Below are 14,621 nucleotides of genomic sequence, written 5' to 3'. Positions count from 1 at the left end.
TTGGACTAAATGATCTCTAAAGAACCTTTTGTCTCTAAGTATTCTGTGGTAAACTTATTTTGAAATTATTTCTCTTTCTGGTAAGGAAAGAGCCCTTCGTATTTGATCCATATTTAGAACCAGAGGGCTTCTCCACCCCACCCTACCCCCAGGCTTTCTGACTTCCATTTGAGAAGGGTGGGTGGGGTACTAGGGTCATTGGATGATCTCTGAAAGTAAGAAGATGGGGATTGCCCCACCTCTGCCAAGTCAGAGCCCCATGGCCTTTTTCGAGTCACTCCTTTAATTTCCCCATCTACAAAAGGAGGAGGTCCCTTCCTGCTCCAGTTCTTTGCTTCTGTCTACTTCACCCGTATATCAAAGGTTTCTCTGGCTTAAATGTGGATTTCTTCTGGGGACCTAGAAGAGGTTTTGATATTAAGGAAAGGAGCTACCATTTGAAGTACGTTCGTTGTTTAGTCTTTTTTCTTGTTGGCTTCTCCTGCAGGAGTGATCGACACAGGAACTGTCCTATCTGCCGCCTACAGATGAGTGGGGTCAATGATTCTTGGGTTGTATCTGATGCACCTACAGAAGATGACATGGCTAACTATATACTTAACATGGCTGATGAGGCAGGCCAGCCTCACATGCCATGAAACTGGAGACTTTTCTTGGTAACCTGGGTTATAAATCCCATTTGGAGATGGAGTAGAGAATAGGGGCATCAGTGTCATGAACACATGAAAATCGATTCCTCCCTTCACCCCATCTCTGTATTTGCCACTCTTTCCCACAATTTATTCCATCCCTTTTGATAAATTTCATGAATCTTTGTTTTGTTTTGATCGGAATCTAAATTACTGTTTTAAATCTTTGTACATGAGCCAGTCTTACATTGGTAGGTATCCCGGTAGGTCTGTGGTGTTCCCTGAGAATGCTTTGGCTGCTAGTTAGAGAAGCATCGCTTGGAGAAACTTCTGAACACTGGGTTTAGGTAGGCAGGTTAGGTTTTGATCAATCCTTAGCGTTCAGTAGTCATAGCTTTCTGACACACAGACTGAACCCAATTTAAAACAACTGAAAATAGAAAATAAATCCAAGTGCTCGTTACTACTAAGCTAGTCATTTTACTGGAATTTAAAGGGTTGTTGTTGCCCCCTGCTGGTTAATTGTGAGTGACTCCATTAAATGATCTCTGCATGAAGTAACCACAAATGCTTCCTGATCAAGCAGTTTGTGATTCAGAGATAATAGATGATAAAACCTATATATTTCAAAGGGAATAAGAAATCTAGAGCTTCTGAAAATATTTTTGCCACAAATATTTTGTGGGGAACTCACTGTGGGTTGCTTGATGGTTTCTGACACCCCTTGTGCAAAATCCTGGGGTTTGATAGGGACATTTTTCTTAATAGAAAAGCTCCAAATTCTATACTTTCAAACTCTACATACTGGAAGCAAATCTCTACTAAATGACAAATTACTCAGTATTGACCATGGTGCTTTTTAGTTTCATGATTTGGTAGCATCTTCCTGAGATTGCAGAATGCTCACACTTAGGAAGTTAAAAGGACAAGAAACCACTGGTCCTGCTTCTCCCTCGTAAATGTAGGACCTTCCTGAAACAGAGAGGAAGTTCTGACTACTTGGATTAGAATATTCAGAAAGAAAGGAGTAAGAATGCAGTCATAGGCAGTGTCCTAATAGCAATTCAGCCTCCTTTGCGAAAGAGGAAAATGCTCACAAAGAAAAGCATTTGTTTTGTCTTGACTCTTAGCAGTCAGCACTCATGAAAGTTTTCTTTAAAAACAAATATATTGAAACCTCCAAGGAAGCCATTCTGACCCATTTAGTTAAAGTTGCAAACATACAAATTACCATAAGCACTGGGGCAGATGATTTATGTTGCTATTTCAGGGAGTGGCTGCAGGATCACGTGTGTAAATAGAAAGTTCTTCGATTTTTTTAGCAAGTGTGCAAATAAATTTAATGATCCATTCATAGAAAAAAAACTTGTTCCTTTCTTATTGGTGTTATTTTACCCTCAGCTGTAGGGAAAGGTTCTGGGGAGCGGCTTACACAGATTCTGCCCCTTTTCAGATTTGTGACTCAATTACTAGGCTGATGGATGTTTGTGGGCTGAGTACCCTAGAGCCAAATCTGAATTTGTTTTCTGAATTTGACTTGTAGAAGTGGTCTTTGTAAACCTAATTCAAGCTACTTTTTAATATAATCACATTACATATACTATATAATACTTTGGCCTTGTTTAAAAATAGAATTTCCGAGAAAACCAAATAGTTGCTCTCTCAGTTTTAAAGTGAACCATAGAAAACACATTCAACAGTGGTGCCTGGACATTATTTGGATTTCAGTGGCCCCCATTGAGTGTGTGTCTGGAAGTGAGTGCCTGGCTTGAGAAATTAGGCAGGCTGTGGTTCTAGGGCATTCACATCTTCAAACATACTTCATCGAATTATGAGATGCCTCCTTTCCCCACTCCCATTTTGTTGTAATTGCATTAAAGGCCAGGACGTTTGTTAGGAATCTGTGAAAGGGACTACAATTGTAAGGATGAGGGTGGTAATGAGAACCACAGCCATAGAATGGGATGAAACCTGCACGGGTTTGCAGGCCCCACTCCCCAACTCCTTCAGTAAAATTCCTTGTGTCTTACTAGGCAGCGAGTGAAGGGGATTGATGATCGTGATAAGTGATCTAGTGGTTTCAGTTTTCAAAGCGCTCTATGTACATTATCTCATTGGAGCCTTAAAACAGCCCTGCAAGGCAGCTCCTCTAAGTTATTACCCTTATCACGGGGATGCTGAGGTTCAGAGAGGGGTCACACAGCTAGTGTCTGAGGCAGGACTGGAATCAAGTCTTCCCGAGTCCGCATGCAGGACTCTCTCCAGTGTCACACTGACAGCATCCCCTCAGCAGAAGCACTTTCTTTGGCCGACTTTCACTGTGCCATCTCTGCAGGCTGGCCTTACACCATTTTGTTCCACATATCTGTCTCTGTCAGGGAGTTAATGACCAGCCAGGATCACTGAGGAAATCTGATATTAACAAAACCTCTCCCATTTTGCAAAATGTGTTCCACCCCAAACACTGACCGACTGCCATGCAGCAGCATCACATGTTGTCACTAACCTCATCAAAATAAATGGGAAACTGACAACCCCATTTCTTTGCTGACTACTAAGCTTTGCAATTCTTCCTTTGCATGTGAATGAAATAGTTTCTACTGTAGGATAAACTAATGCCCAAAGTTGTAATTTTGCTCAAAGGTGAAGATCTTATACTCTTAAATCTTTTGTAACTAGAAAGTACTAAAATGCACTTGCTGTGCCAAGAGGTAGGGACTGTGGAGTAACTTGTGCCTTCCAAAGCTGGTGATCATCTCTCATGCACTCACTCTAAGGGACTGGGTTTGTTAATTGACAAAATGTCCTTTTCTTAAATGCACTAAAAGGGTCTCACAATCTATTGATAACTATACAATTTTAATGTGCTAGGATGACTTTGCATATGAGCTGCTTGCTTTCTTCTACACTTAGATGCAAATAGGGGAGCTGTTTAAAATAGAAATGCTTACTTATTAAAGTGACTTTCCTAAACTTCCCAAAAGGAAAGTCACATCTGAGTTTGCAGCTAGGACAGATGGATAAATTGTGCAATAAATAATTTGGGGGGGGAGGGCCAGAAAAGTCAGCTTTTGACAATTGTTTTTTCTTACAATTGTGTGGTTTACTATTGTTATTATGTGATGTAATTGGTTGGATCTGTGGATTAACTATAAATTGGTATTCCTTAGAGGGCTATTATTTATATACTGTACATTGGGTTCTAGTGGCATTTCTAACTGATTTATGACCTTTTCTCGCTACTGTTTTTAAAAAATCAATTAAATTCACTTGCGCCGGTTTTTGAACCAGCCTTCCCCGTGCCCAGATTGCTTGGGGTGATAAGTAAGGTACTGACAGCAGGTGGTGAACCAGCTGCTGCTTACCACCCCTGTCCCTGTTGTGAGTGGTTCTAAGTGGTATTGGTGAATAATTGGAGCACTGGGGTGGATCAGGCTTATTTCAAACAATTCAAGTTCCAATTTTGATTTTCTTAAGCCACATTTACTACATTTACCAAAGAATGGGGAGAAAACCATTTAAAACACAGCGAGAATTAGCTAACCATCTGTGTGGTGGGCACGGAAGTAGAGGTATCTGTGAATGAAAACACAAGGGCAATCTCTTGTACAAGATTGTGGCTTTTGATCATATTTGTGGAAAGTAGTAAAGATAACCGCTACACTATGCCTTGTTGTTGTGTTTGATTTGGGTACCTTGTATATCTTTTCAGAATGACTAGGAACTAGGGTGAAAACAAAGATTCACACTTCTGGAGTGGGAAAGATTCAACTATCTCTGATTTGCTCAGCATAGGGAAACAAGGGCATGGGAATTCAGATCTCTTCTGATGAAGATTAAAGTTAGGTGCCTTTAAGGGAGGATCACACATCTGACAAGTGTCAGAGGTTGTCATGTCTTTCTCAAGTCAGAAAAACTCATTGTCTCTGGAGACTCAGCTTTGCTGGTGTACTCTAAGTTGTAAAGCTAGGTGCGTGGAGATCATTGCAGAGGAGCAACCTGTGATGTTTTTGTGAAGAGGTGTAACGGGTTGAAAACCATCGATTCAAAGCTGGAAGTCTTGATGGCCATTTCATCCAGGACCCCAGTGGAAGGCCCTCTCCTGATTTTTAGGGTACAACTTTTCTCCTGCTACAACACTTATCCTGGGTGCTTCTAGAAGGGAAAAACAAAAACAAAACCGCAAAGGACCAGATTCTATGTAGTTAATATTCTTTTTAATGTAGTTACCACTGTCCTTTAAAACATTGTTCAAGTAGAGTGGATTGCTGACATTATCTCATTACCCTCAGTTATGTCCATAAGATGAATGAAAAAGATGAACATGATTTTTACTCAAACAGCAAGAAGTCAAAGACAAGGCCAGTCCAAAAGGATGCCGCCTTGCCGCTGGATCCCCAAGAGTAGAAGGTAAAGGGCAGAAAGAATGGTGGGTGACTCAGGAGGCAGTGCATTGTGTTCATAAGGCAATAGAATTTGTAGCAAAAAGGAAAATGTGTTACTAAGGCTGGTTAGGTTAGGGAAGAGAGGATAAATCTCCAGAGCTGTCTTTGAGAAGGCCACACCTTGGAAAAGCAGCATATTATTGTGCTGCCAACCCAGCCGACGCAGATTTGGCAGTCACCAGAACAAAAACCAGTAAATGCCACTGGACAGAAGCACGCTGGTACCAGGAACACTGGGGAGTGACAAAGGGCTGTGTAAATGATCCAATCTAGAACAGCCCCAGCAGAGCAGATGAAACAAGTACTCCCAGGCATGTTGGAGGAAAGTGCAAGGGAAAAGAAGAGAAAGCAGCTAGCCATTCCCAGCAGAGGCTCTGTGACCCTGGTGAAAAACCAGACACTGGTGATTGCCTTTGGCTACTAGTGAAAAACCAGAAGGCCACTGCCAATGGGCCCTGTCCTCTGACCCTGCTTACAGTGGATATTTTCCAAGCTTGTCTTCCAAGGTTAAGAAGAGCATTCACCTGCTGCATTCCATTAATTTAGGGTAATGCTTCCTTCTAGTCTTAGCTTCTCCCCCGCACACACTTTATTAAGGAGAAAATAAGGGAGCTCTAACAACGTTGATATCTGCAGACATGTTCACATGATTGAGCAACTGTCTCAACAAACTTTAATTCCATTTCTTTTAAACAGGATGCCTCTAAACACCTAAAATCACACTGTGCAATAGTTATATACATTAGTGCAAATGCATACAATTGGGGCTTTCCTAAGAACGTTACAGGCCAAAGTGGGCAAGGAGTTTTGACTCAGGAAATTATTTTGCTGCAAAAACCAACAGCTTCCATATTTCCATGGCCAGAGAAAGTAACAAGAAGGATCTGAAATCTAGTAACCATTTTTGTACACAAACATAGGTTCCACTAAATTCGTAACAGCTTCTCCAGGTCTCTATGCACCTACAGAAATACAGGGGACCTTACTTGCAAGCTCAAGCCACTCTAGTTACCATATGCACGTGACATTAAAACATTGGCAGGGAGTAAGTTGGGAGAGTTTAAATTCAGATCTCTATTCTAAGAATCACTTCACTACCCTTTACTAGCCCAGTTAATTGTCCCTCCTTGTCTAATCACTGAGGTCACCAGCTAAAAGATCTCTGGTTGGTTACATGAGGGGAAATATATCCTTTGTTGTTTAGGGAGATGGTGATAAACCCAGATCTTTATTGTTTAAAAAGAAAAAAAAGGGACGGAGGATCCTGGTTTTTTCTCACATATGAATTACAGAATACAAAAGTAATACTGGAGAGGGAGGCAGTATGGTGTAGAGAACGGTCCTAATCCTGACTCACAAGCCCTCCCTGTGGGATGTTGGCCACCACCTCTCCCCAGCCGACCTCACAGGTTCCCTTTAGCTCCAGGGTTAGGCCTTTACATTTCCCCTTGTTTTCCTAAGTGGAACTAAGTTTTCTGGTTTTAGGTCTCTCAGAGCCAAATCCTTGCTCCCAGAAAGACATTGTTCATTGGTGAAAAGGGGCTTTCAGAAAGCAAGCCCATATATTTCATGGAGGCAGCATAGTGTTGTGCAAGGACTATTTATTGACCAGGCTCCATGCTGTGACCTTCAGCAAGTCCTTACCTCCCCTAGTCCTCAGTATCCTCATCTCTACAATGAGAGGGTTGGATGAGATCATCCCTATGGTACGTACCTGTTCTGTGATCCTATACATGAATGTTCACAATGGTGCATGGAAATCTGAACAAAAGTGATTAGTAAAAACACCTTTTAAAAAATAAAGCAAACCTAGACATCCTGGTGTCAAAACTTAGTGGATGTATGTATCTCTTACTCCACCCTCCATTTAGGGCCAGAGAGTTGATTGGCAATATGGTGTGGCCTCTCACAATGGAAAGTACAATTCCTTTCATGCAAGTACTGGCCATCTTCCAAGAAGTGTCTGGAAAACTAAGAAAAAAGTACAAAGCAGCCCAGCTCCCCAAGGCAGCCTCCAGGCCCCACTGCACACAGACAGTGCAGTGTTTTGACGTCTTGGGTCCAGGTAGAATGAGGAAGATGGAGGTCAAAGTGAGAGGCCCCTGAGCAGCATCCCAAGCCTCCGCTTCCAGGGAGGCCCTATTGGTCCTAAGCAGGCTCCCCTTCACCAGCATCCACCACAGCAGGCCAGGTTAAAACCAGCCAATTCCAGGGGCATGTTCCAACAGCGAACCTAGTTAAACAAAGTTGTAATCTCTTCCGATTTCATGGCATCAGATAGAAAGCTCAGCTCATTGCACAAGGTCTCATATCTAAAAGCCATTCGGATCTGGGCAACGTTTGTCTTTCGAATATCATTTCCTTCAGGTCCTTCTTTATAATAATTTGGTCCCAAAAATTTTTGCTTTTCCTGCGGACAAAGTAAAACACACAAACACAGATTAAGCCCAAAGCACTTGCAAAGTCAATTCAACGAACGTCAAGTCCCCACTACTCTATAAGGCACTATATCAGGGGCTGGGGATACAAGGACAAAGACAAAAAAAAACCTGCCTCTAAGCAGCATAGAGTCTGCTTTCTCCTGTATCCTATATGACACAGACGTTAGTACATCCATCCTGGCATCAAAACTTAATGGAATTTTGTGCCTGCTTCACCTGGCATTCAGGGTCACAAGAATGGAATGGCCAAAGATGGTGGATACAGATACGTCCTGGAGGCAGCTTGAGCTGCAGCTATTCTGACAATGATGGTGATAAACTAATAAATACTATTTCTATCCTGTTTTAAAGTTTGCAAAGTGCTCGATATATATTTTGTATGTCATATCACCCTATTAGATGGTACGATATGATAAAATAAACATCAAGCGCCAACTATGTGCCAGGCACTGTGCTAAGCAGTGGGGATATACATAAGAAAAAGCCAGTCCCTGCCCTCAAGGAGCATATAACCTAATGGAGGACGACAATGTACAAAAGGAAGCTGAAAAGGGTGAGGTTCTCTGGAGAAGGTTCCAGGGGGCATGATGATGATGACCATATAAAATAGGAAGGGCCTTGAGATCTGGAACTGTCTTACTGACACTCTGAATCTCCGCTATCATCCAGCCCAGTGCCTTTTACACAGGAGGTGCTGAAAAGATTATCATTAAAGGTAAACCTTGTCTAAAGAGAACATGGTGGCAGAGACCTCGATTGAAGGAAACACTTGGGAGCTAAGGCAAGGGGCTGCTGCTGAGGATGGTGTGGAGCTTCTTCACCCTCCTGATAAACACTCACATCAGACTAGTCAGTCCCAGAGATCAGCAGGCTGTATGCCCCCTGCCCCCCAAGCTGGTCAGAAAGGCCTGCGGGAGCCCAGGCAGCTGACCATCTTCATGACTTAGTGGTGAAAAGGCTGCATATGGGGTCAGGAATACCTGGGTCTAAATCCTGCCTGAAAAATCTAGCTCTGAGATCTTCAGCAAGTTCCTTCTTGTCTCTGAGCCCCAGTTCCATCTATAAAATGGGCTGACTATCCCAGCACTTCAGGTGAGGCTCATGAATGTAAACTACTTTGCAAGTTTGAACATGCTGTATGAATGACAGATATTGTTATCTCCAGGACATGGAGCACAAGCCCACACTTCCTTCCACTGCCGGGATCCACACCAAGCATTCCAGAGGGCTTGAAACTTTCCTGTGATTTGCCCTCCCCAGTCCCCCTCCCAGCTGGCAGACCCCACTCACTTTGTGGGACAGCCCACTCTGGAGCACACTGTTTCGAGCGATCTCACACAGGTCACACGTGCTGAGCTTCCACACTTGGGCTGCAATTGCATATTCTTCCATGAGGGCTTCCTGTAGAAACACCCCACCAATCAATCCCCCAAGAAAAATCACATTCGTCAGGCTGTGGAGCCTGTGGGAGAGCCTGAAGCCAAAACTCAAGTCAGAAAGACTTTGCTGGAACCATTGAAGCTCCTGAAGAGAAACTGGGAAAGGAAGCCTTCTGGCTTCCAGACTCACAAAGGCCTTACTTAATTCCATGGCTTCCTGAAATTCAATTAAATCCATCAATATTTATTAGGCACCTACAGTATGCCAGGTGAGAAGCAGCATGGTATAATGAAAACAGATGGCCTGGGAGTCAGGAAGTAAGATCTGAGTTCAAATTTCATTTCTGAGACATCTTGGCTGTGTAACCCTGGGCCTGTGGCAGCTTTCTAAAGCTTTGTTTAAGCTGCAGAACATGGAGAGAGGGAGCCCCCTTGGCAACCAAACACTGCTCGTTGCTGAGAATACGAAGCCACTTTTCTACTGAGGGGTGGGGATGGGAATGGAAGGGAGAGGCCTTAGGTTGAGGAATCACCAGCCATATGGCTCCTTACGTACTGGACTTGGAATCCGCTTCCCTGCTGTCAAAACCAGGGCAAAAAGTGGCCTTTCAAATTATACCAATGGCCTAACTGCCAAATCCAACAGCCTTTTCTCAGTTCTGACCTTCCTTGACTTCTCTGAAGCGCTTTACACTATTGACCCCCCTCTCCTCCTGAATATTCTCTCTTCCTTGGGTCCTCATCCCACTGATCTCTCCTGGTTCTAGCCCTGCCTCCTTGCCTCTTCTTACTTGCCTTACCATGGGTGTCCCCCAAGGCCTGGCACACAGTAGGCACTGAATAAACAATAAAGTTCATCCTCAATAGTTTAAGCCTTACTATAACTACTACGGGAAGGAGCTGAGACAATCGGGGGGGGGGGCACACACAAGTATTTATTTGACATCTACTATGTGCCAGGCACTGTGCTAAGTCAGAACTTTACAAATATTATATCATTTGAACCTTACAACAACCCTGGGAGATAGGTACTATCATTATCTCCGCTTTACAATTGAGGAAACTGAGGCTGAGAGAGGTTAAGTAATTCGCCCAGAGTCACCCAGCTAGGAAGCATCGGAGGCCACATCTGAACTTGGGTCTTCCTGGCTCCGGGTCTAGTGCTCTCTGTCCATTGTGCGGCCTCAGGGAATGAGCTGTCACTGCCTGGGTCTGGGGAATCTGGCCAGGGGTGAGAAGCCCCTTGCCCAGTGCTCACTCACCTTGGTATAATGGAACTGCATGGGGTCATCCGTGGAGAGGGAGACATGGAGTCCCTTGTGCAGAAATTCTCGCAGAGGGTTTTTGGAATATTCTAAGAACAAGCTGTTGTTGCTCAGGGGAGACATGGCGATGGGGATCTGGGCAAGGTAATAGAGGTACTGCAAGACCGGACTCTGGGGAAAAACAGAAGAGGGATCTGTCATCGTTAATCAAGGCAATTCCAGATAACAGGAAAAGAAGGATTTCATCAGTGGAAACAAAGCCTTGACTTGCTGTGTCTGGGCAGTGTTTGTTTCAAAAGGATATGTGAGGTCCCCGTCACACCTCAGGTATGTGACTCCATGGGAACTGGGAGGCTCCAGCCCAGAGCCCTCACTGCTGGGGGGGTCCTCTCAGTCCCCACCCTCCATGTGCCTGAATGTCTGGGTCAGCCTCCCTTCAACCACAGCACCTGCCGCCTGAACCAACATAAACATTTTGTTCCTTGGTTCCTGGGGATTTCCCAGCTCGCTCTGGATGTAGCCCTTTTAACCTCTGTCCGAAGGGCATACATAAGAGGAAGCCCTCCCCAACGCCAAGCTTCCCAACAGGGGCCTTCATTGACTGCTGAGTTGTCCCAGTTCCAGGGGAGGAAGGGTTCAATAAAAGGTCCTTGCAACATATCCCAGGAGCACAGTTCAGCCCCTGTGGCTTTGATTATCTGTGGCAAGATCAGCAGCCTTAGACCATCATCTTGTGGGGCCAGACTGGAATTCCAGTCATCAAGGTGAAGGATCTCACTATAGACATCATCCCACTTAGCCCTGGAATGCCATTGACCATTGTCACCAAAGCCCAGGTCCCTTGCACAGCTAAACTCTGCTGAGCCTCATGGGAAGTAAGCAGATAAATAGGAAAAATTCAGAGAAACTTGAGAAAACTTATATAAACTGATGCAGAGCAGTTAGCAGATCCAGAACCCTGTCCATAGTGACCACGAGAAATGAAAACTCTGTGGTCAGCACAGTGACCCTGCCTGACTTCAGAGACCTGGCCATGAAGCAAACCACCCTTCTCTCAGAAGAGAGGTGGTCAACCATGAGGGTGGAATGAGGCCCACGTTGCCAAACACAACCTCTACGTTTCTGTGTTTTGCTTAGCTGTATCTCTCTGTTACATGGGAGAGTTTGATTGGGGGTGAAAAGGGTAGTTATCAATAACATTTTTTTAATTGTCCAAAAAAAAAGAAATGGAAATTGTTGAGACAAGAGGTCACATGGGGCCAGACCCACGAGTGGGCAAGGGTTAGGAGAAGAGAGAAATTTGAGTAACATGTACAAGTGGCCCATGGATCACAGGATCTTCGAGTTAGAGCTGAAAGGGATGTTAGAGATCATTGAATCCAACTCCCTCTTTTTACAGATGAAGAAACTGAGGCCCAGAGAGGTCAAGGGACTTGCCTAGCAGTCACATGTTTGGTAGGGGTTTGAGGCATTGATCAGACTCAGATCTTCTTGATCCCAAGTCCAGCAATTTTATCCACTATGTCATACAGACAGACAAAGCCCATTCACAGGGTATCCACAACCACTAAACATGGACCAGCTCAGACTTAGGATCCCAACTGGAGACACCCCTCAGGTTATCAGGACTGACTGTCTGCCAGCAGTCCCTCTGACACTATCCTCCTTCCTCCCATATCAACCCAAACTTTCCAGAGCTGGTGAGGACCTTAGGGTGTGCTCAAGACACCCCCAAGAAGAATGGCTTCCCAAGGGGCACAACCAAGAAGCTCTGAACATTGAAAAGGCAAGGTTGGCCTCGCTGCTGACCTGCTTAGCATCAGCCAAGGGCACAGGCACCTACCTTCTTAAGCAGCAGTCCGTGGGAGATATTGTCGGCAGTCAGGAAGGCAGAGACCAGATGGGTGATGGAACCAGCCTCCCCACAGTGAGGCCTGAACAAGAAGGTGCTCATTCCCCGCTCCCTGTGGGACAGAAGATGGGGCTAATTCAGCAGGAGCTACGTAGGACCAGAGGGGCAGTGGGGCCCTTCAGCTCCAGCTTTCTGTTACTCCCCACATGGGAAATTGCCCCATCTTCAGGAAAAGGAGGAGAATGGGGGCCAGTCACTGAACCTAGGGTGTTAGGAGAGACCTCAGAGGGCATCTAGTCCACTCCATACCTGGACACAAAGCCCTTGTACAGTGTTATTGACAAGTGGTCCAGAAAAGTACATGTTTCTTCTAACAGAATACAAGCTCCTTGAGGGCAGGGACTGTATTTTTGCCTATATTTTGTCTTCCCAGTGCATGGCACATGTTAAGGGCTCAAATTCTTGTTGCCCTGCCTGCCCTCTGTCCAGCACCCTGCAGACTAGCACTGATGTCTCTGAAGTCTATCACCGGGCCACCCTCTCTGCCATCAACACCAGCTCATCCTAGCTCTTCTCATCTCGACTCAAGACCCTTCTCCTCCCACCCCACCCCCAAATCTTTAATCCTCCTGTGCTTTGCCTACATGCCCTCTCCAGGCTCTCCAAGGATGTCCCAGGCAGCAGGTTGTTGTGTTTGTCCTTCGTTCTTGAAGATGACCATGATATCAGGGAAATGATGCCATGACTTGCACTTGCATTTGATTTGAGTGAGGGAGGGCTATGCAAGGTCACCAGCCTCACTTTCTCCTCTAGAACCATCTGGGTCCAGTGGCCTAATATTCACCAGGACCCCTGGAGATGACCCAGGATGCACCAGGAGACCCTGCCCTTTTAGGCTAAGGTCTTTTCAGGTGCTCACTATGAGTGAGGTAACACCCATTCAATGAATAGGCCTCTTTAAGAAGTTAATCAAGGGATGGCCCCTTTAATCAAAAACTCAAAAAAAAATCAAACTGGGAGGGGAAGACCCTCAGGGTTCCTGGCCAAAAGAGAAACAGTTACTATTTAGTATTTACATTCACTCTGTGCAAGGAGGGCCAGGACCTATGGCCCAATCTATGAGCTCCAGAGTGAGGTGGGTTTAAGGCTTGGTTTTTGAGAAAGAAATCTAGCCAGTAAACCCAAAGTAAAGGAGGCAGCTCAGGCAGCAACAAAGGGGTGAACAGCAAGGTCCTGTGTCCTACAGGAGCCTGGCTCAGGGCATCAGGAGATGTTGCCTGGCCATGCCCCAGGGACTTGCTCTCAGCCTGCCTCATCCTTCCCCCCTGGTCTGGGGAGAAGAGGTCCTGACAACCCTGGCCTTAGCTCAGACATCCTCCACCCAATTAGGTCAGGGTGCTTCTCTGCCGACTTGTCTGCAGATTTCCCACAAAGATAGAACACAGGCCTCAAAGGTCTGTGCTTGGGCTATTTTGTTCATCAAATACGCACAGTAATTAAGTTGGAGAGCTCCTGTGGGAAGAGGCTGACCTTTTAGAGCCAACAGGGACCAACCACTGACTTCGGGAGAGCCAGGTATAAAGAAGAGAGGGAGGAAGGGAAAAAAGGCAAAAAATTGTTTTCCTGAGGACCAGGTGTGACAGAGGGAGAGAGGAAAGAATAGAAGAAAGCATGCCCATGTCTTCCCCATCCTTAAAAACCCTGCTTTGATCTGTCCATCCATCCCTGCTAGCTAGTATCCTCTCTGTCCCCTCTTTTTCATGGCTAAACTCCTTGAGAAAGCTGTCTATAATTGGGGCCTCCACTTCCCATCCTCTTCCCCTCTTCTAAACCCTCTGAAGTCTGGCTTCCAACTTCATCATTCAAATGAAACTGCTCTCTCCTAAATCACCAAGGATTTCTTAATTGCCATGGTTAGAGGGTCAGCCTAGGAGCAAGGGGAGAGCAAGGTTAGGGATTAGGACTTGGAAAGAACAGAAGGCAGAGTTCTAAGTGTTTAACTGGGAGCAAAGGGCAGGCATGGGGCATGGTCCATCTGGAGAGACTTGTGTTAGGGTCTAAACCTGGGAGAGGAGGGTTAGGGTTGGCAACGTTTAACTCTGTGAGTAGGGGAGGGTGGAATGTAAACTCCTTGTGGGCAGGGACTGTTCATGAACAACGTGAATCATTTTTGTCCTTGTATCCCCAGCCCTTAGCATAATGCTGGCACACAGTAGGCACTTTAATAAGTGCTCATTGATTTTTGGAGGAAAATGGAGGCTGGGAAGAGAACAAGGTTAGTCAGGCCCAGGGATGGGTTAAATTATGAGCAAAGGTGGTTAGAAGACAAAGTTAGGGGTTAGGCCCAAGAGGGAACGGAGTCAGAGGATGAGGTTAAAGCTTAGGAAGGGAAGAAGAAAAACCAGAGGTCAGGGTAGGAAAGTTGAGAGAGCGATAGATCTGGAGTCAGAAGACTTGGGTCAGAGTCCCACCTCTCTCACTTATTAGCTATGTGACTTTGGATAAAGTAATTCCACTCTGTGGGCCTCAGTTTCCTCATCTGTAAAATGAGGAAGTTGGAGTAGATGACCTCTAAGGTCCCTTCAAGCTCCAGCTGGACAGCCGAGGATG

General features: G+C 45.2%; 2 protein-coding genes across 8 annotated transcripts in view; one reads left to right on the top strand and one right to left on the bottom strand.

The window, feature by feature from the left end:
* Positions 1-4,297, top strand: part of RNF141 (ring finger protein 141) — a 34,062-nt gene extending 29,765 nt beyond the window's left edge. For all 5 annotated transcript variants that reach the window (XM_036765634.1, XM_036765636.1, XM_036765637.1 and 2 more), the window contains exon 6: positions 488-4,297. In XM_036765634.1, the coding sequence (XP_036621529.1) occupies positions 488-638 (151 nt within the window). In that variant the 3' untranslated portion in view covers positions 639-4,297. The remainder of the gene's footprint in view (positions 1-487) is intronic.
* Positions 4,298-4,829: 532 nt separating this feature from the next.
* Positions 4,830-14,621, bottom strand: part of AMPD3 (adenosine monophosphate deaminase 3) — a 70,428-nt gene continuing 60,636 nt past the window's right edge. For all 3 annotated transcript variants that reach the window (XM_036764294.1, XM_036764293.1, XM_036764292.1), the window contains exons 12-15: positions 12,003-12,123; positions 10,157-10,330; positions 8,806-8,916; positions 4,830-7,484 (exon numbers count right to left, since the gene is read on the bottom strand). In XM_036764294.1, coding sequence (XP_036620189.1) covers positions 7,308-7,484; positions 8,806-8,916; positions 10,157-10,330; positions 12,003-12,123 — 583 coding nt within the window. In that variant the 3' untranslated portion in view covers positions 4,830-7,307. The remainder of the gene's footprint in view (positions 7,485-8,805; positions 8,917-10,156; positions 10,331-12,002; positions 12,124-14,621) is intronic.

The sequence above is a fragment of the Trichosurus vulpecula genome, chromosome 6, assembly GCF_011100635.1.
Source record: "Trichosurus vulpecula isolate mTriVul1 chromosome 6, mTriVul1.pri, whole genome shotgun sequence".
Taxonomy (NCBI): Eukaryota; Metazoa; Chordata; class Mammalia; order Diprotodontia; family Phalangeridae; genus Trichosurus; species Trichosurus vulpecula.
This window is presented reverse-complemented; position numbering and strand designations above follow the sequence as displayed.